The 19,804-nt window shown below is 63.1% G+C and overlaps 1 protein-coding gene across 9 annotated transcripts in view; it reads right to left on the bottom strand.

Moving 5' to 3' along the window:
• Window positions 1–1,227: 1,227 nt before the first annotated feature.
• Camk2b (calcium/calmodulin dependent protein kinase II beta) overlaps window positions 1,228–19,804 on the bottom strand; it is an 80,343-nt gene continuing 61,766 nt past the window's right edge. For 2 of the 9 annotated variants that reach the window (XM_004839915.3, XM_004839920.4), the window contains 15 exons: window positions 18,499–18,601; window positions 18,341–18,424; window positions 18,035–18,129; window positions 17,795–17,917; window positions 17,316–17,399; window positions 16,877–16,919; window positions 15,933–16,007; window positions 12,263–12,300; window positions 12,106–12,177; window positions 10,915–10,959; window positions 9,597–9,645; window positions 3,825–3,900; window positions 3,651–3,745; window positions 3,301–3,534; window positions 1,228–3,150 (listed from right to left, as the gene is read on the bottom strand). In XM_004839915.3, the coding sequence (XP_004839972.2) occupies window positions 3,302–3,534; window positions 3,651–3,745; window positions 3,825–3,900; window positions 9,597–9,645; window positions 10,915–10,959; window positions 12,106–12,177; window positions 12,263–12,300; window positions 15,933–16,007; window positions 16,877–16,919; window positions 17,316–17,399; window positions 17,795–17,917; window positions 18,035–18,129; window positions 18,341–18,424; window positions 18,499–18,601 (1,215 nt within the window). In that variant the 3' untranslated portion in view covers window positions 1,228–3,150; window position 3,301. Of the gene's footprint in view, window positions 3,151–3,300; window positions 3,535–3,650; window positions 3,746–3,824; window positions 3,901–7,097; window positions 7,227–8,219; window positions 8,345–8,688; window positions 8,782–8,905; window positions 8,913–9,596; window positions 9,646–10,914; window positions 10,960–12,105; window positions 12,178–12,262; window positions 12,304–15,932; window positions 16,008–16,876; window positions 16,920–17,315; window positions 17,400–17,794; window positions 17,918–18,034; window positions 18,130–18,340; window positions 18,425–18,498; window positions 18,602–19,804 lie in introns of all 9 variants that reach the window. The other 7 variants (XM_004839916.3, XM_087196126.1, XM_004839914.3 and 4 more) reach the window with 6 other exon arrangements.

The raw sequence follows: 19,804 nt of genomic DNA, 5'->3' as shown, positions 1-19,804 counted from the left end.
CTGCAGGGTGGTCAGCCCTGCGCTGTGTCAAGCCCAGAGCCACCTCAGGAATAATGCATGTTGGAGGCTCAGGCCCATCGCCGCAGCCTTCCTGAGGGAGGCCTGACCTGGAAAGTCTCCGATTACAGCTGATAGATGAGCAGAGCCCTAGATCCGGTGCCTTTCACTGCTGCGTCGGGGCACTGACCTAGATTCCTTGCACTGGCCCTTGGGATCTGCCTCCTGCCTGCCATGTACCTGAGAGCACGTGCTCAGGTGTGCCTCCCGGAGCCCGAGCAGCTGGCAACAGGGGCCTCCTCACTGGGCTAAGGTGTCTGTGATGGAGGAGACAGCGGGGACCTTTGGCCAGTTCTGGGGGATCCCTCAGGACCCTGGCTCCTGGTGGATGAAACTGATGGTGAAGGGATGTCCATCTTACCAGAAGTTACCTGGACCCCAGACAGGCATGGTTGCCGAGAGCCATACTTCTATACCAGGAGAGCACAAGGCATAAGAACAGTGGTGGCAGCCCCTGGGATACAGGGGTGCAGGGTGTGGGGTTCACCACTCTGACAGGTGGCCATGGAAGCCAGAAGGGTCCCGGGGTGACTTGCAGAAAGGTGTTGAGGCTGCAGAAGGACTCGAGGGGCAAGTTTTCCTGAGGGAAGCTTTGTGCCTAGGCGGCAGGGCACAGTGGCCAGCTGGGGGACATCTGGGCAGAGTCTGAGGGTAGAACAGGCCTAGTAGAGGTGACAGGGAAAGGATCTTGTCCCATTCGTAGGCTGGAGATATAGTGGGAAGCCTGGGGAGGGAGCCTTTCTCCTTTCCCAGCAGCTGGGTGTGCTGGCCCCAGCTCCTGGTGTCCTTCCGGCCCCACCCAACTCTGGCCAGAGGGCCAAGCCTCTTAACTCACATAGGGTGGTGACACTCAGGGGTCTTGGTGCTGAGGCTCCTTCCCACCCATAGGCCACTCCTCCTGACTTCACTTTTATTGGCCTGTGGAGATCACAGTATTGGGGCTGGAGGCCAGTTCTGGTTCCGGCCTCCCAGGTGGACAGCACAGGAGCCAGAGGACTTGGGAGTATCAGACAGAGGGATGGGGTCAGCAGGTGGGCCATGACCCACCCGCCGCCAGAGAAGCACTGAGCCCCTCATTCTTCACCCACCGCTGGGCAAGTGCCAGTGGGTCTGTTCTGGGCCAGGGGATTGACAGGGTCTCAGCATAAAGCACCCAGCTGCACTTCAAGTACTTTGTCCTGTTTTTCTTTTATTTGCAGTTTCCCGAGACAGAACAAAATAAGAATAATTTTTGTACACCTACAAGGCTCAGAAAGAAAAGACAATGAAACTCAGCAAAAAGAGAAGAGGGAGGGCCGCCAGCACCGGGGCCGCGACGCCCTGCAGCGCTGGCCAGCGGCGACGCCACCACCTGCGAACACCTAGCTAGCAGAGCAGGCAAGGCCTGCTCTTTGGAGAGGGTCATGCAAAAGAATTATCCCCCAGAAAAGAATCCCAAATGATCCCAGACAGGCAGCTCTGTGGAGATAACAAGGGGTGGGGAGGGAGAGGAGGCCCCGGGACACCAGGGTGGCTCGCCGTGGGGCCACAGTGCTGTCCGTGGTGAGCCTGCCTCAGTCCGTGGCCTGGAGCCCGCTGTGCGGAGCCTGGCAGATGTTTACCCTGTGTCCATGGATGGAGACGGCTTTCCTGGACACAGCGTGGACAGAAGGTGGCATCCACTCTGACGTCCGAGGTGGACAGTCCCCTTGGAGTTTGGAATCCTGTGTCCTATTCCCCACTCTGTGCCCCTCCCCACCTTGATTTGTGGGGAAGATAGACAGAATCCTTGTTGAAGACGACATGAATTGAAGGTGGGCAGCACTGGGTAGAGAGCCCTGAACTCTAGTCGAGGCTCCCGACCGCCCCTTGCCGCTGCCCTCACATTGTACCCGCTTCACCATGGTGCCTCCCATCATGAAGGGCCAGGGCCACCAGCATCCTGTGGCAGCACACTGTCCCCAGACTGCCCTCCACCCAGTGCCCGTGTCCCCAGCCGGCCTTCTCTCCAGGCCTTCTCTGTGCCAGGCTGGCCCCCGCCTCGCTTCTGCCCTAGGCCCAGGTCGTGAAAGCTCTCCCACCTCAGCAACCACCTGGCCCAAAGCTGGCAGCCCCACCTTCCCTACCCTTTGTCACTTGCTGCGTCAGCCAAGCCCCGAGCATGCGCGCAGCTCCCAAGCTCAGCTAGCAGACAGCCCAGAGGCAGCTGGCCTGCTCCTGAGTCCGGCGTGGTGGCGTCTGCTCGTGGCTGCACAGGGACAGCCACAGTGACCGTGCTGCTGGCTGGCAGGGAGCGGGGAGGTGCCCCAAGCAGTAGGGGGCCAGCTCCTGGCTGAGCCCCTCTCCACGACAGGGCAGTTGGAGTTGCAACCAATACATTGTCTCAGGCAAGTTGTGCCTGTCCACACCTGTCCCAAGGACCAGTGCTGCGACCCAGGGGCCCCAGGGCTCCTCTGCTGGCCGCAGGATGGCTGACTCCTGCACACTCCCGGGGCCAGGGGCCGTCCATACTGGGTGGTGGGTCCCAGGCTCCAGGAGCCCACACCAGCCCTTCTCGGGAGAAAGGAAAGGGAGGGAAAGCAGGGACAGGAGCAGCCAGCGGCCCGCAGCCCTCCCAGGACACCTGACCGCATGACAGCTAGGCGAGCACATGCCGGGCCATGCGCGGGCGGGAGGATGCAGACGCCCAGTGCGCGGGTGAGGATGATACCTACAGACTGACACTGTTCAGCACACGTGGGGCCCGGCAGCTCGTTCATGCCCGGAGGGTCCCCACAGCCGACCAGGAGTGCAAGGGACGCACGTGGAGCCTGGGTGGAGGGCAGCCCCACAAATGCCAGATTTTTACAGCTTTTTCCTTTTAGGGTGTTTTTTTCCATTTCATCCGATGGCAATCTTTGTGTGTATGTGTGTGTGTGCATGTGTGTGTGGGGTTGTCGTTGTCTTCATCCTTTTTTTTTTTTTTTTTTTTAACAAATCACATCTGGTCTTGTTTTTCTGCAGACACAGGCACCGGGGGAGGGGACCAGGCGACACAAACATGCGACAGGCAGGCCGAGGCCAAGGTGGCCAGGCTGCAGACACCGACTCTGTCCGCCGAGACCAGGCTCCGCTCTGAAACAGCAGACAGGCTCCTCAGCACCTCCACACCCAGCTCAGCCTAGGCCTACCGCAGTACTCTGCGGACTCAGGTGCCCTGGGCCTTCCCACCCCTACCCAGCAGGCTCTGCCCTGGGTGCTGCCCCCCACCCCGGCTCTGCTCACCTCACTGCAGCGGGGCCACGGGCGCGCCCGAGCAGTGGAAGTGCACGTTCTGCCACTTGCCCTCTCGGCGGTGCCACACCCGTGTCTCCTCGGACTGGCTGGTGCGGGGCTGGCCCTGGCCGTCGATGTACTGTGTGAGGCGGATGTAGGCAATGCAGGCCGCGTCCTCGCCGATGACGTGCACGTGGGGGTTCAGGATGGTCGTGTGGATCGGCTTGCTGTTCTTGGCCAGCACTGTGGGCGGCGGGGGTCGGCACTGAGGACTCATGAGTGGACGCTGCCCACGTGCCCTCCACATGCCCACCCCGGTGTGTCCCGCCCCACGCTGCCCACCCCTGCTCCCCACTCACGGTTCTCGAAGTAGAATCTGTGGAAGTCCATGCCTTCAACCAGGTTGCCCAAAGCTTCGGGCTCAAAGGAGGTGAGGCCAGGGTCACAGATTTTCCTGGGGGGCAGACCTGAGTGAGGAGGGGCACGCCCCCCACCCGCACCCCGCACAGGCCCCACCAGCCCCCGGGACTCACGCGTAGGCCTCGAAGTCGCCGTTGTTGACGGCCTCAATGAGCTGTTCTGTGGTCTTGATGATCTCCTGCTTCCGGGCTGCGGGAGGTGTAGAGTGAGCATGGGCACCAGCCCAGCCCACCCTGGACACGGGGCCACCTGGCTCCTACACTTCCTCTCCAGGAAGGGCCTGGGTCCTGACACCCCATGCCCGGACTGGCCCCATCACCTGCTCTCCCTCCTCACTTCCAAGTGCAACGGCTTCTATCTTGTTTTTCTTAAGTAAAAGATTTTTGTTTTTGTACTAGGGATCGAACTCGGGTCCTTGCGCGTGTGCAGCAGGCAGTAAAAGCACTGAGCTAAATCCCCAGCCCTTAAGTAAAAATTTTTAAATGACAGAAATACTCTATCCATACTACAGAATGTCTAGAAAATGCAGAAAGGGTGAAAGCCTGTGGTCACTACCACGCTAGCCCCATGGGCCACCCTCTCTGGCCTGCCACTCCCATGTCCTCCACTCCTGTCCTCTGCCTGGGCCCTACTCACTTCGTACCTCCTTTCTTCAACAAGGGTCTGATGTCAGGGCACTAGGGGCCAGCACCAGGCCAGGCAGAGTCACTAGTAGGCTCGTGCAGGCCTGCAGGATCTGGACTGGGGGTCCCACTGAGCAAAGGCTGGGGGCCAGATGCCCCAGGCTCCAAAGTGGGAAGAGCAAGCACAGTCCCTGGCACCCACAACCTGGCTCTCAGATGCCCAGTGGTGTCCCCGCCTGCGTCCAGTCTGGGACTCTCTCACCCCAACCATCCTGCAGTGCCAGGCCCGGCGCTGCTCTGAGTGCTGGCCCCTGCCCTCCAGGGCCCTCGCCAGAAGTCCCCCTAGCTGCTTTAATGACAACTGATTGCAACTGTAATACAGTTCAAGCATGGAAGAAGCAGAGAGAATAGCACTGTGGTGGGGCTGCCCCTCGCCACCCCTCCAGCACCTCAGAGTTTGGGGTGCACTGCAGAGATGTGCCTGCTGCAGGTGCCCATCTGCCTGGGAATGGGCAAGCTGTGTTCGCTCTGGGGTCTGCAGCACCCGGGCAGCATGGCAGAGGTGCTCGATGGTGGGGTTGAGGACATGGGTACGTCTGCATGTGTGTGCACATGAGTATGCGCATGAGTACACATGTGTGGTTGTGCACAAGGGTGCACATGTAGCACACTCAAATGCATGTGCATGCACGTATATACATGTGTGCAGAACATGTGGGCATGTATGCGTTGGACTGTGAGCTCCAGAAGCCCCTCCCCCCAGGTCCTGCTCCAGCCCCACACCAGGGCCCAGTGCTGGGACACTATCAGGGTTCTGTCTCAAACATGCAGCACATCTGGCACTTGAGGCCCAGGGCAGTGCCCACCTCAGCACCAGCTGCCCTGGCACCTCGGGGCCCTCACCCCTGCCCTTCCCTGAGGCAGCTCTGTGCACAGAACATGGCAGAACTGAGTGACACTGCTTTTATTACTAGACGGCTTTCATTCTGTACTCACCTGTGCTAAGCGAAACTAATTTTTCATTTAATGAACTAATACTGAGTGTATTTAAACAAACTATAATTAAAAAACGGAAATCAGCATGAAGTAAGTGCAGCAGCCAGAGGTGGAGACTGCGTTGGAGGCTGGGAAAGAGGCCTGGTGGTCGCAGCCTCCGGCTCCCTGCAGCTAGGGACGGTTGGAGGCTGCCTGCAAGCGGTCCTGGTCATCTCTTATCTGTAGTGGCTGCTGCCCAGACCTCAGTGTGACCCACTCCCTGCTCTGTCTTCCCAGACTCCATGCGGGTGCTTCTGTGTCCTCAGCATCTGGGACCCACGAGGGAGGGGGCAGGGAGCCCAGCACAAAGGGGCCCCCAGGCCAGGTTGGGGGACCGAGCTGAGGACAAGCTGCACCCCCTGGCCCTCAGCAACTCCAGGGAAAATGCTGAATGGAGTCCCAGGAGGGCTGAACTGGCTTCACGCTGCCCATGGTGGGGGCAGGGGGCAGCCTAGGGAGGCCGCAGGGGGCAGCCTAGGGAGGCCCCAGGGGCCAGTGTACTGCTGGCCCTGGCCACCCTGAGTCCCTTCCTTCAGGGCCACCGTGGCCACAGGAGACAGGGCAGCTGCCGGGGATCAGCCGGGATCAGCCAGGATCATGCATAATCCCCGATTAGGGGGCATGGGTGCGAAGGGCTGGGCCTGAGGTGAGGCAGCGTCTCAGGGAAGGGGGACCCACACCCCACCTAGCACATGGCTGGGGCTGGCCACATGCCAGCAGCTCTCCTGAAGCTCCCCCTCTGCCCACCCTGCCCCGCTCCCAGACGGCCACGCAAAGTCCCCTCTCTACCCACACACAGTCCCTTTCCTGCAGCCCCATCAACCTTGTCAAGCTCGGGATGGACCCTAAATGGGCAGTCTGCACTGCCTGGTGACAGTCATGCCGTGTCCCTCACAGGTCCTGCCCTAGAGCACCCCCTCGCCTGGCCCTCTGTAAGGGCAGCGGGGCCCCTTGAAATCAGACGAGATGCCATGGACCTGGGGAAGGTGGAGCTGACTCTCCAGACACTGGGAGCATCGCCCCCTGCCTCCCTGTGGGCTCTGCTGCTGTCCCCCGTCACCAGCAAGAACCTGGTCACCTCTCAGTACCTCCAAGCCAGCAGTGGACCGTGAGCACTCTGGGGGGTTTGTGTCCCTCCAGAGGCTGTCCATGCCCCAGGGCGTGCAGGACGGACCCCACCTTCTGGGCCCCGGACACCGTACTCACCCAGCCACTGCCCTGCCATTCTGAGCCCCTGGCCCGGCGCCCTCTCCTCTGACAGCACCTCAGCGCCACCCCCAGCCTGTGTCTCCCCAGAGGCGGCCTGGTATGTCATCCATCCCTGTAAATGATACTGGCTGTCCCGCCTGCGCCTGTCTCTCCCGCCCGCCCAGAGCCCTGGCTGCCCCCCAAGTCTGCACCCCGAAGTACATGCAGGCAGCCAGGACACCAGAGCTTCTGAAGGCCAGGACCGAATCCCTCTTCCCACAGTGCTGTCTGGGCTGGACCTGTGGCCCTGCCCACTCCCTTGCCCTCCAGGACACAGCTGCGGCCCTGGGGAGGGTGCATGCTCCAGGTCAGCAGGACTGCGTAGCCCCACACCCACGCTCACGCTGGAGACCGCAGACTGCGCCCGCGGAGGCCAGATGGCTCCTTCCTGTGCTTCTGGCAGAGGGACCCTGGGGCCCCACATGGCCCGAGCCAGCCTGGCTGCTTTGGCCCTGTGGCCCCTCCGAGCAGCTTACTTACACACGGCGGGCAGGGGGCCAGGGAGAGTCGGAGATGGGCAGGGTAGGGGTCCCACTGGCAGGGGGCCCTCAGCTTCTCGGGTCCCTGAGCCCCTCCTCACTGAGTTGAGGATGTCAGATATCCTGGGGGCTGGGGTGGAATAGACAGATGTGAACACAGAGAGGGGGCATGCAGGAGAGAATCCACAGGCTGAGAGCCAAGCCAGAGAGGGAGGGGACCCAGGGGGATGGGGGCAAAGGAGGGGGATACAGGGATGGAAGGGGGAGGGGAAGGAAAAGGATGGGGGAGGGTGGGGAGGGGACATGGGGACAGGGAGGAGGGGGTACAAGGGGATAGAGGAGTCGTGGGGGAATGGACTGGTGGGGGACAAGGGATACAGGGGTATGGAGGGGGCACAGAGTATGGACAAAGACACAGCAAGTGGAAGGGCATGGGTAAGGAGGGGGACATGGAGGACAGAGAAGGACATGGGAACACGGCACAGGGGATGGAAGGGAACAGGATGGATGAGGATGGGGAGGATGTGGAGGATGCTGGCAGTGGAAGGACAAACGCAGCGGCAGCAGGCTGGAGGCAGAGCCCTGTGGGTCGCGGGCGAAGCTGAAGCCGAGTGGGCACAGGCGCCCTCTGAGGAGAGCAATCTGGGTGGCGAGAAGCCAGGGGCCACTGCATGGCACAGGCGGCAGAGGATGGCGGGAGGGAAGGACATCTGAGAGGAAGCACGGCCCTGACACATGGGCAGCCCCAGTCGGCGCAAGGGCTCCTGGCTGGGGTCACTGTCCCAGCACCTCTCAGGGTTAGGGGCACTTGGGGACCAGGGACAGCCCAGGGAGCAGGCTGCTGGGCAGGGTGACCATGACAGGGTGTCTGGGTGTGAGGTCGGGGGGTGGGAGCATCTCCAGCGAGGCAGCCTGAGGGGCCTGGGGGACGGGCCGGCTGCCAGTTGTGGGGAGGTCGCTAGCCGGCAGATGGCATGAGGTGGGCGGCGTGCAGGGGCAGCGGGAGGGCAGGAGGGAGCCAAGCCTTGGCAATGCCATCGGGCGCCTGGCCCTCAGGGAGCTGTGCACACGGCCATTGCAGCGAGCATGGCAGAGGGACGGCAGGCCGGGCACCACTACTTACACGGGGCGGTCAGGGGGCCTAGGAGACCTGGAGACAGGCAGGGCGGGGGGCCCTCAGCTTCTGGGGTTCCCGAGCCCCTCCTCCCTGAGCTCAGGATATCAGAGATCCTGGGGGCTGGGGCAGAACAGACAGCACACGAGCGGAAGACAAACAGACAAATGAGGAGGTGGCAGAGCTGACAGGAAGGGGGTGCCCTGGTGACCATGGGGCCAAAGAACATCTTTCAGGGGACCCGGGACAGCCCAGGAGCCCCGAGCAGACAGACAGGAGTGCAGGGCAGCCTCCCCCTGGCCAAGCTGGCACACAGGCGGCCCCTGCTGAGCAAAGGCAGCCCTGGGGAGCCCCAGTGTGGGCGGTGAGGGAAACAGCCAGAGTCAGCAGCCCACACTCAGCTGGCCTGGCTCTCCAGTGTCCCTCAGAGGGTTGCTAGGTCCTCCAAAGTGACCCCTGCAGCACTTATGTGGGGCCAACAGGGGTAAGGGGTGCCAGAGATGGCACGGACGGGGCCCTCGCTTCTGGAGCTCCTGAGCCCCTCCTCCCTGAGCTCAGGATATCGGGGCCGCTGGGGGTTGGAGCAGCCCAAAGGCAGCGGGTGAGTGGTGGGCACTCAGGGGAGACGGGGGTGGGCGGGCTTAGGGGGCCAGAAAGGGCAGGAGGGAGGTTACGCCTGCAGACTCCCAGGGCACCAAGGGGCTGGGAGGCAGAGCGGGGATGGTCATCCCCTGGGGCCACTCCCAGGGTCAGGAGCGAGGGCTGCATGAGACCAAGCCAGGCAGTGGGAGTGACAGTCTTACATGGCCTGATGGCTGCTGGGCCTGCCCTTCCCTGCTGCCTGCCCAGGCTCTGACCCTCATGTGCTACTTCACCCTGTCTTCTGTCCCCTGGGGATGTCCTGAAGGCAGCAGCTTAGCCCTAAGTGGGGGCCTGACCCTGGGGCCTGGAGGCGTGAGGCTCCATCTTAGAGAGGCAAGGAAGCAGCAGAGAGGCGGGGGAACCAGCTGCTGATGCCCAGAGGTCACTCCTGGCCAGTGTGGAAGGGACCCCCAGGTCAGGGTGGCACAGAAGCCCACAGCAGGGCAGGGCTCCTGAGCTGGCAAAGGATGCACGGAAGCGGGTTCAGCTGCCCGGTCACTCACCCGTGCAAGGTGGACAGAATGACAAGCTTAAGGAACCAGAGAAGAACGGGGTGTGGAGCAAGTTCAACACACACACTCCGGCTGGAGCAGAGAGCAGGTCTCACCACACAGCTGGGGCTCCTTCCCTGGATACTGCCTGACCCCCGGCCTCTGAGCCACCACACGTATCCCTATGGCACAGGACGCGGGACCCCCGAAGGCTCCCTGCCCCGAGGAGCGGCCAGCACGGCCCAGCAGGTACCTTTAGCGTCCTCGTCCTCCATGGTCGTGTTGGTACTGTCAGACGACTCCTGAGGAGACAGGGAGGTGAGGGTCAAGACCTGGCCTGGGCAGGCGGGGTGTGGACAGCCATGGGACCAGCCCAGCCGCTCCATCAGCGCTCAGGGACAGGCCCTTCGCAACAGGACCGCAGCCCTGGAGGTCCTCACAGTGCGGACACTGGAGAAGGGCGCCCCTGGGGCTCATGATGTCCCCACATGGCCACCCATGTCCCCAAGACCCAAGGTGCTCAGCAGCCCCTCCAGTGGGAGAAGCTAACATCCCGTGACCCCAGACACAGTGGGATTCGGCCGACTCCTGGGAACACAGGGGCAGCCAGAGGCCTGTGCCTTTGCCAGGCAGGCCAAGCAGCTTTCTAATGGGCTTGCTCAGGTCCCCGGCACCCACATCCTCTCCCCCAGAAGAGGCGAGATCCTCAGGTCCAGGCTTTTCAGAGAAAAAGTGGCTGTGTGCCACATGCCCAGGAGGTCTGCTGCGCTCCTCGGAGGGCACAACCGCGAAGGCCCCAGAAGATCCGGGCCCTGCCCTGGACCCCAGCTGGACCCTGCTCTAGGCCCATGGTCAGAAGTGCGGTCTTCAGGCACAGGGTCGGCCCAGCTGTGGAGGTTGTCCAGGGGCCCCTCCAGACACACAGAGCCCCAGGGATGCCTGAAACCTAGACAGGAGGAAGCCATGGCTTTGGTGCCCAGCACTGTGGGTGCTATTGGCCCTGATGCCCAGCTCAGAAACGGTGTCCTCTGATGATGGCCATGGTGAGGCACTGGCCAGAAGGGAGGGGCCACTGGAGGCACTGTGGCCGCTCGTCAGGGGGCCCAGGCCTGGGCAGAAGTCCGACCTGCCCGTCCCGCATGACTGTGTCCTGGAAATGCCTGGCCTCTGCCCTCCCTCCCAGTGCCACCAAGAGCCAGCCCTGCCCCGGGCCCATGATGATGCCGATGTGATGGCAGCAGATGGCACAGCAGAGAGAGCAGGGGGTCCACTCAGCAGGAAGCGCTGGGGCCACACAGGGGGCTGGGGAGGAGGGGAGTGGAAGTGAGGGACACTGTCCTCAAGAAGTGGACCGGCCCCCAGCATCAGGGGCGCCCTGGAGCCCAGTTGAGCTTGCCCATGTGCTGATGTGGTGCAGCCTGGGAGCTGGCTTTCTGACACGTGTCCTGCTGTCACCACACACCTGCCCTCCACTCTGAGCAGCTGCCTCCCCAGGCCACCGTCCAGACCCTCGTCCTGGGCCCGGCGCCTCCTGCCCGAGGAAGGGGGAGGAGGAGAGAGCGGCGCAGTACCTTAATCCCGTCCACTGGGTTATGGATAACGGTGGTTTGAGGCTCCTATAGAAGGCGGCAGACAGAGGAAGGAAAGAGGGAAAGTGAGAAAGAAGGAAGCAGGGGACGGGAGAGCCAGGGAGATAGAGGAGGAGTGGGTGGTGACCAGAATCCACCGGAGAGAGTGCAGAGCAGAGGGGACAGGGATGGAGGCGGCAGGCGGTCAGCAAGATGGCCCAAGAGGGATGGAGGAGCAGAGGTCAGCGATGGCCCCCGGGTGGAGGAGCAGGCAGGTGGAACCACAGATTGCCCCAGGCTGAGACAGTGCCCATTGGCCTGCCCACCCAAGCACGGAGCTCTCAGGGCTGTCCTCGCTGTGCTGCCTGGGCCCTGCCCAGCACAGGGACACAGGCTTGGAGATGTCATGGAGTGGGCGTGGCACATGGATGGACAGAGTCCGAGGTGGGGCTGGCTGTGAGGCCGGAGTGTCGAGGTGCAGGTGCCTGGCACCCTCCTGCCATAGCCCACTGCTCCAGGCAGGCTCGGCTACCTCCTAGAAGCCAGCTGGACCTCGAGGGGACACCAAGCACACTTCCAGCAAACTGTACAACCCTAGGACAGCACGGGCACTTGGGTGACACAGCAAGGATCTGGCACCACGACCACAGTGGTGCTCCCCTGCACACAAGCCCCAGGGCCAGCGGCCCGGGGCTACCAGATACTTTTCAGGGTGCAGGAGGGGCATTGCAGTGCTTCTCCCCTCCCTGGCAAGGGGCCCTGAGCCTGGCAGGGTTTGCCAGCTCTGTGGGCCCTGGCTCCGCGTTTGGCTGCTGCTTGGGCATCCACCCCACACCACTGGACCCTTCTCCCTGCACTCAGGGCTGCTATGCTGCCAGTATCCTGAAGCCCAGCCCGGCCTTCAGAGGCCAGGGATGAGGTCCCTGGGGGCCTGGGAGCTCCCTCGTCCCTGCCTCATCTGTCTCCAGAAGCCTCTTGTTGCCTTCTCGCAGGGTGACCCACAAGAAGGCGAGGTGAGGGGCCAGGCCCCAAAGAGGGGCTCCCCAGAGTCCTGCACCTGCCTAAGCCTGGGTGACAGCAGCCTCTCCCCTCTGGGGACTCAGCCCCAACCCCCGGGCCCCAGCGAGGTGGAGACTGGGGGCAGGTCTCTCGGACAGAGGGGTGCGCACGGAGGCAGGGCTGTGGGCTCCGTACCAGGGCGGCAGGAGGGAGCGTCCCTTTGGGGCTGGTGATGGCCGAACTGTTTTTGGTGCTGTTTGTCTGGGGCTGTGGAGAGACGGAGGAGTGGTTAGGGGAGAAGGGCCACCCACCCCTCCCAGGCTGGCTGGGGTGCAGAGCTTCAGGGCCTCACCTTGACTCCATCTGCCTTCTTGTTGAGCAAACTCTTGGCTGCTGCGTGGGGAGGGAAGGAGGCACCCTGAGCAGTGGGCCTGGGACCCCTGCGCCCCCGACCCCCACCCACCTCAGCTCTTTTCTGGGGGAGGCCCAGGCCCCGAGCCTGGCCCAGAGCAGCAACAGAACCTGGCAAGGAGGGAGGCCCAGCCTGGCCAGGAACCCTCGCCCCAGGACGGGTCCCTCCCATGTCATCTTCTGCAGCCCCAGAGCTCTGCAGGGCACCAAGGAACCATCAAGGCCTGGCTGCCCAGCCACGCAGAGGCCTATCCCAGCCAGACGCCTGGCCACCCACTGGGACTGCGACTTCAGCACCAGTGGCCTTCGCCCTGTTGCCCTCCTGAACTGTCTGGCCCCTGGCTGGGGGCCACTTTGGGGGGCCAATGCCTGGGGCCAGCACTGGCCTCTTTGTCCCCAGTGCTCAGGACGCTTGGCCCAGCAGGTGGCCCTTGTGAGCCCAGCAGTCCCCTTGGAGGTCTGAGTGGCCTGGCTCTGCCTGTTCACCACCCCCAGAACCTACATCCTCCATGGCACAGGTTAGAATTCTAATTACAGAACAAAAACAAAAACAACAACAAAAAAAGGAAGTCAGCTTACCTTACAGAAAAGGAAAGGTTGAGGAAGGGAAGGAATGAAGAAGGAAAAGAGAGGAAGAGAGAAAACAAGATTTGTTGGTCGGGCAGGCATTCACCCAGGGCAGCGAAGCCAGCCCGTCTTGGCCCCGCACTGCGGGCACAGCGGGTTAGGGAAGCGACAGGGGCTGGCTCGGCACAGGGCAGCGTAGAGTGTGAGTTCCTCACCCCAGGACTGGAGGAGGCAGCCCCCACCCACCCACTCCCACATGTGACCTTGGGCCCTCCTGCTGCTGCCCCAAGGCAGGCCTCTTCGGGGCCATGGAGACAGATGGGCACATTCCAACCTGGGCTTCGTCCTCAAACAGAGTCTCCCGGCAAGCACAGCAGGGTCAGCTTATACAGTCAGAGATGCAGATCCCCAGCCACCCGGCTCCCCAAGTCAGGACCCTGGGGGCTCAGCACCCACCACAGCCCCCAGGCTCCCTTCACAGCCCAAGCCTGGGCCCTGCCATTGCCTGCTGACCACCTCCCTCCCTGCCACGTGACCGTGGCTGGCTGCTCCCCACTCTGCACGTGGGGCTGGGGATCCCGAAGACGGGCGCAGCACTGGGTGATGGGCACTCAGTCTCTGCTCATAGCCTCCCTGCCTTGTGGACCTGTTAGGTCTCCAGGACCCACACATTTAACCCCAAACCTGACTCCTGGGTTCTCCTCTGGATTTCACGCTCTGAGGCTGCCGCAGAGAGGGGTCCCTGATGCCCCAGGGCAGCCCTGACTGCGGCTCCCACTGCCCTGCAGCCAGGGAAGCCGAACACCTCCCCTCTCTGGCTAGACTCTGTGCCCCAGCGCAGGGACAGGCCAGTCCTGGCCAGGCGCTGCCCCTTTATCTGTGCCCCCCCCCAACACACAGCAGTCCCAGGCCTGGAGATCCTCTCTCTGCTGGCGGCTTGCTTCGGGCTGCAGAAGGAATGGCCTCTCCCTGGGGCCTGAGGGAGACACCCAGCCCTGTTTTGAGGACCCTCGTCATGAGGAGCTGAGCATCAGGGAGGAACCCTGTCCTTTTTAGGGACACAGACTTCAAAGATGTGGCAATCTCCATGGGCAGGTTGCACAGGGGCCTCACCCCCTCCCTGCAGCCCTGCAGCCCTGCATATTTCCAGCTGGATTCTGCATGGGCACCAGTAGAGCCAGTATTGGTCCAAGACCTGGCTGGGCAGCGAGATGCCTCCCACCTTTCCATCGGCCAGGGAAGCAGTGGCAGAGACAAGACTGTCCTTCATCCTTAGAGGCCTCCATTTAGGACCCTGAGTTTGTGAAAACCCGTATTTCCAAGCCGCGTTACTGGGGGTGTTAAAAAGTTTTCCAAGGGAAGTAAAAGGACTGTTTAGTCTCAGGTGAATGTACTCCTCTGAGCACTCAGGCCACACTGTGGCCAAGGCCGGGGCAGACACTGCATCCTCCGAGCAGCCCTTTTTATGCCAGTCCCCGTGTGTGTCCTGGGCGCAACAGTGGAGTGTCCAGCCCGGCCCTCCATGAGCACACAGCTCCTGTCCACGCCTTTCCCAGGCCACCTCTTCCTCCAACATCCACATCTGTCCCAGACTACCTAGAGTCACATGGCCAGGACCCTATCTGCGCCATCCACACTGGCATCCCCAGTCAGGGAGCCTCCTTTTCGGGGTCTCCGGTAAAAGCGTTTATTAAGTGCAGCAGGAGCCACAGACGGAACCCAGGCTGAGACCCACCCATCCCCAGCCTCAAGCCAAGCAGCTGGCCACCAGTCCCCTCCGCACTCTTGCCTGGCCAATGCTGGAGGGATGGTGGAGGCCATCCACCTGCAGCACGCTCTGCAGCCAGGGCCTCTCTGCTGGACGAGGGACCCCACCACAGCTGGACATCTGGCAGAGATGTGTGTCCCTAGAGTACTCGGGACCTCTGCCCCCTAGATGGACAGGCCCCCCAGACAGCCATGCCAGGCTGCGTCTGCATGCACTGACCCCTCCAGGACAGGGTGGCCTGGGCGCCTGGGCGGAGCCGCACATGCTGGCGGCCTCATGCACCGCCGCCCTGGCCAACTTGCAGGCAGGCGGGCATTGCAGCAGGAGCCCCGGGCACAGCGTGGCTCACAGGAGGCCTGTGTTGCACTGCTGTCCCTGGGCAGCGGGTCCCCCGGGAGCCTCTAGCTTCGTCTTTTCCTCAACCCAGCTACTCCCTCCGCGTGTGCTCAGAGTGGCTGTGAATGTGGCCGGGCCTGTCTGCTGGGCCCTCCCGGGATGGCGAAGTTGCCCCCCAAGAGGAGGGTCCTCTGGCCGTGAAGGCCTTGCTGTGGCCTGGGGGGCCATGGGGTGGAGCTGGGTGGCCCTGGGCAGGGAGACCCCCACACTCTGGGGCCTCTGTCCTGCCCCCTCCAGGGCGCTGGAGGCTCCTGTCCAAGCTGTGGCTCAGCCGACACCTGTGCCAGCCCTGAGCTTGGGGAGCGGCTGTGGAGCCCCAGAGGAGGTCCCTGGGCCGCCAGCCCTTAGGGGTCAGCAGAGCTTCCTCCTCCCTCAGACCTGGGACTGGGTGAGAAGGCGCTCCAGAAAGGATCAGAGAGGTCTTCCAGAAGCCTTGCCCACCCCAGCCTCCACCCCAGGGCAGACCTGCTGGAGGCTCCACAGCTCAGACCGCCAGCTCCGCCTGCTGAAGGGGACCAGCCATAGTCCCTGGCTCCCCCAGAGCAGCACCCTGCCTCACTGGCCCTGCTCCAGGGCCCAGACCCCCGGCAGCAGGCTCTGCGGCTCCCTCTGAAGCTCGGGTCACTCTGAATGGGGGTCTCCAGACCCCCACGCCCCAGGGGCCACCTAGCCAGCCACTCCCGCAGGCAAGAAGAGGGGTGGGTGGCTACTCCCTGTCCTAGGTGAGCCCTGCCGGCCTGTGACCACAGCGGGAGCAGGGGCTCCCGGGGGCCTCTGGGGCGGCTCTGGGGGCCTGGCCAGCAGCTGCGTGCAGCAGGGGGCTGCATGCCAACAGGAAGGGTGGGCAGGAGTGGGTGGACGCTGGGCAAGACACATCTACCTTGTTCCACCAGCCCCATGGTGGTGCCGGAGGCCGCGGTGGACATTGTGGCTGGAGCGGTGGTCTGTCTGCCCACTGTTAGCGCCGGGTTAGAGACGAGGGGTTGGGGGTGGACACACACGGGGTGGGGGGCGAGGTGAGGAAAGAGAAGAGACAAAGGAAGCAGAAGAAGATTAGAGTTAAAGTGTAGGTGGCTCCAGAGTCCCTTTCTCAGGAGAGGGAGACAAGACTGGGCCGACTGACACGGAAGAGCATTCGCCTCCTTTCTCCTCAGAACCCCGGGGGGCTTCTGGTGCCCGGTGAGCAGGCGTGTGGCACACGGCAGACAGACAGCCACATTAGCACTGGTGTGACCGTGTGTGCCCGCTCCGGGCAGGATGGCATCACAGCAAGGAACAGGAGGGGTGCCAGGTGCAACGGACAACGAGAGGCGGCCACAGACGCTCGCACACGCGGTGTTGGACGACGGACGGAGAAGCCATGGGCACGGCTGGCGGGGTGCTGGGGCTTGCCGCACCCTGGGCCTCGGGTTCTCTAGCAGACCCCCGAGGTTTAACTCACCACTGCCCACCCGAGCAGCCAGTGCTCCAGAGAGCCGTCCCAGTCAGAGTGCAGACCCCACGCGCACCCATCCCGCTCTGCCGCCTCCCACGCGCACCGCAGTGCTCAGGTCACTGACACAAGGAGGCCACAGGCTGCCGGACAGACGCCTGGACAGACACGTGTGCAGGCAGGGCAGTAGGCGGCACAGACATGGAGGTGTCGGGCAAAGGACATGGACCCAACACAGAGGAGACAGGGTGGGGGACTGCGAGGCCCAGAGGCAGCCCCAGGAGGAAGCCCAGGGGGCCGGCTGCGAGCTGATGGCAGAGGCCTGGCTGGACTTCCTGCCGCAGCCTGCGGGGCGAGGTGGCATCAGTCCTCCCTGGAGAAGAGCGTCTCACCTGAGAAATTCCGTGTGGCCAGCATGGTGGTGAGGATGGCACCCTGCAAGAGACACAGACAAAGCCCAGCCGCCTTGTTAGCCTCCCCAGGTGGCCAGAAGCAGGCACCTCTCTGTCCTCCCAGAGCTCTCAGCCTTCCAGAGGAAGCCTGGAGCCCAGCAGCTGCCTCTGATCGCCAATGTCCAGAACTGGAGCTTGCCCAGGACCTTGCGCCTGCCCACTGCCCCTGCCCATGACTCCCAAGTGCTTTAAGAACTCCCAGACTCAGGAGCTGCCAGGACCACCTGTCACCAGGGCAGCGTCCTCAGCCCCTCCTTTCCCTGCAGGCCCAAGGCAGGCGGCTGCCATCCTCAGGGTTTTGGGGAGAACCAGCCCATCCAGCCCTCCCTAATGCAGGGTGTGTGGTACTTTCTGCAGTGCCAGGCTGGGCAGCACTCACCTTGAGCTTCCTCCTGGCATTGAACTTCTTCAGACACTCCACAGTCTCCTGTCTGTGCATCATGGAGGCCACAGTGGAGCGTTGCTGCAGGGAGAGGGACATCACGGGCGGCAAGGAGCATGGGAAACAATGGTCTTGTTCCCAAGGGGGCGACCCCAGTGAGTCAGGGGAGGCCCAGGACTTTGGGTGGGTAGCATCCCTGGGCCCCACATTCAGAGAGCCACCGTGACTTTAGGCCTGATGTCTCCTGCTTTACTTGCTCCTGGCCCCTCACAGACAGGACTGGGGACAGGAGGAAGCAGCCTCCTTTTCTCCTTATGCACCCCTCACTCAAGCCTGGTCCTCAAAAACTAGCAGCGGATCCCAGGCCAGAGGCTACCAGGAGCGCCCAGGCCACCCGGGGTGCCTTCAGGTGTGAGGAACGGAGCCTGGCTGCCCCCTTGGCAGCGGCCTGTTCCATGACAGCGAGGTCGACTTACACAGACCCACGGGTGCTTCAGGGCCTCGTGGGCCGTGATGCGCTTGGCAGGGTTGATTGTCAGCATCTGGTTGATGAGGTTTTTGGCTTCAGGAGTGACGGTGTCCCACTCAGGGGACGGGAACTAGACCGGGAAAAGCATGCAGGCTGAGGCTGACGCCCCTCCACAGGGGCACCCCGAGTGTGGAAGGGCAGGACGCAGGTGAGACTGCGGGTCCCCTATCCCACCCCACATACTCACGTCGTAGGCCCCGGCCTTGATCTGCTGGTAGAGCTTGTGTTGGTCCTCATCCCAGAAGGGAGGGTAGCCCACCAGCAGGATGTACAGGATCACCCCTGTGACGGGACAGGGCCATGAGCACACGGCCCACAAAGGAGGCCCCCACCCAGGGGTGTCCTGGCCAGGGTCCGACAGCCCTGGGCACCCCCCACCAACCCTCACACTGGGGCCAGACTGCTGTGCAGGCGGATGCCACGGTGGACCCAGGTCACGTGAGCAGGTCTACCTGCCCCAAGACAGGCGCCCCGGGCCCCTCATGGGTCTCACCACACGCCCAGATGTCCACGGGCTTGCCATACGCCTCCTTGCGCAGGACCTCCGGGGACAGGTAGCCTGGCGTGCCAGCAAAGCCTGCCGAAGGGGAAGGGGCTGTGAAGGGCTGCGAGGGGCCGCCTGCACACCCTGCCCTCCCCGCGGGCACTCACCGAACCACGCCTGCTGGTCCCCCTGCACCTCAATGGCTAGCCCGAAGTCTGCCAGCTTCACTGCGGCCCCTTTGCACTTGCTGGCCAGGAGCAGGTTCTCGGGCTACAGAGAGGTGGCCGTGAGCACCGTGTGAAGCCCGGAGGAGTTACAGAAGAGGAGGGGAGGAAACAGAGGGACAGGTTTGCAGGAGAGGGGCTCACAGGCCTGACCTTCCCGTCCATGGTGGCCCGGGCACAGGTGAGTCCAGGCCTGCACCCTGCAGCCCAGCTCTCCCTGGGGACAGTGAGTGGCCCCAGCCTTCCATAGGGAAGGTGGCTTTTAGCTCAAGCTTGGATCCCCTGCAACTCAGACCAGGAATCTGGGGGCCTGACAAGCCAAAACCTCCAGCTCACCTTACAAGCGAGAGTGAGCATGGTGGTCCCCACAGCCAGGGGAGGGCAAGCCTCCCCTTTCCAGGGATTCAGTTGGGGGGGGGGGTTCTGCTAGAGGCTGTGCAGTTCCAGCCTGGACAGTGCCCCTTGAGGGCAAGGAGGAATGTCCGGGGGCTGCAGTGCCCAGGGCAGCCCAGAACATCCACGCCAGGCCCAGTGGCTCCGGTCAGCCCTGCACATGGGCAGGCAGGAGGCCCTGCTTTACCCACCTGCCCACTTGAGTGGCTGGGGAAAGATGGCTCAGGCCCACTTGGGGCAGTGCCCTGGCTCAAGCCAAGGACACTTGTTCCTAGCCCAGGGGCTGCCATCCCTGGTCTGACCCTCCAGTCCACTTTCCAGGCCGTGACTTTCACAGGTTCCATCAGCAGCTGAGCTTCTCCCAGTCCCACAGACACAGGACCGCTGCGGGTCACACTGCCACTAACAATGAGCCACCAAAGAGACAACATGCCTCCACCCAGCCCGCTGCCCGTGTGGTCACCTGAGAATTTAACATGAGACACATGGTCCTTGCAATCGATGCAATGCACCAGCCCCACACGAATCTGGCTCGGCTGAGTGCTCAAGCTCTCCTTGCCGCTCTGAGCACCCCAAGGGCTCCCTTGGCACGCAGAGCACAGGGGTAAGGCCTGTCCATCTGGATTCTGTCCACGTGAGCCAGGCAGGGGCTCCAGCAGCCCACTCTGACCTCACATTGAGAGTGTGACAGTACGGGCTGCCTGGCTCTGCTTCTGGGCCTGACGCGGGCACTGAGTGCACCTAGGCCTCAGGAAACCCTGAGCAAGGTGGCCCGGCACCCAGAGGGATGCACAGGATGGCCTGGCCCAGGGCCATGCAGCTAGGCCTCCGCCCAGGCTCCACTCTGCCTCCTGGA

This window comes from Heterocephalus glaber, unplaced genomic scaffold (assembly GCF_053883595.1).
Source record: "Heterocephalus glaber isolate CG9 unplaced genomic scaffold, H.glaber_assembly_v1.0 deba00001610, whole genome shotgun sequence".
In the NCBI taxonomy this organism is placed as follows: Eukaryota; Metazoa; Chordata; class Mammalia; order Rodentia; family Bathyergidae; genus Heterocephalus; species Heterocephalus glaber.
The sequence above is the reverse complement of the archived record's forward strand: the minus strand, read 5'-3'. Positions and strand labels throughout refer to the sequence as shown.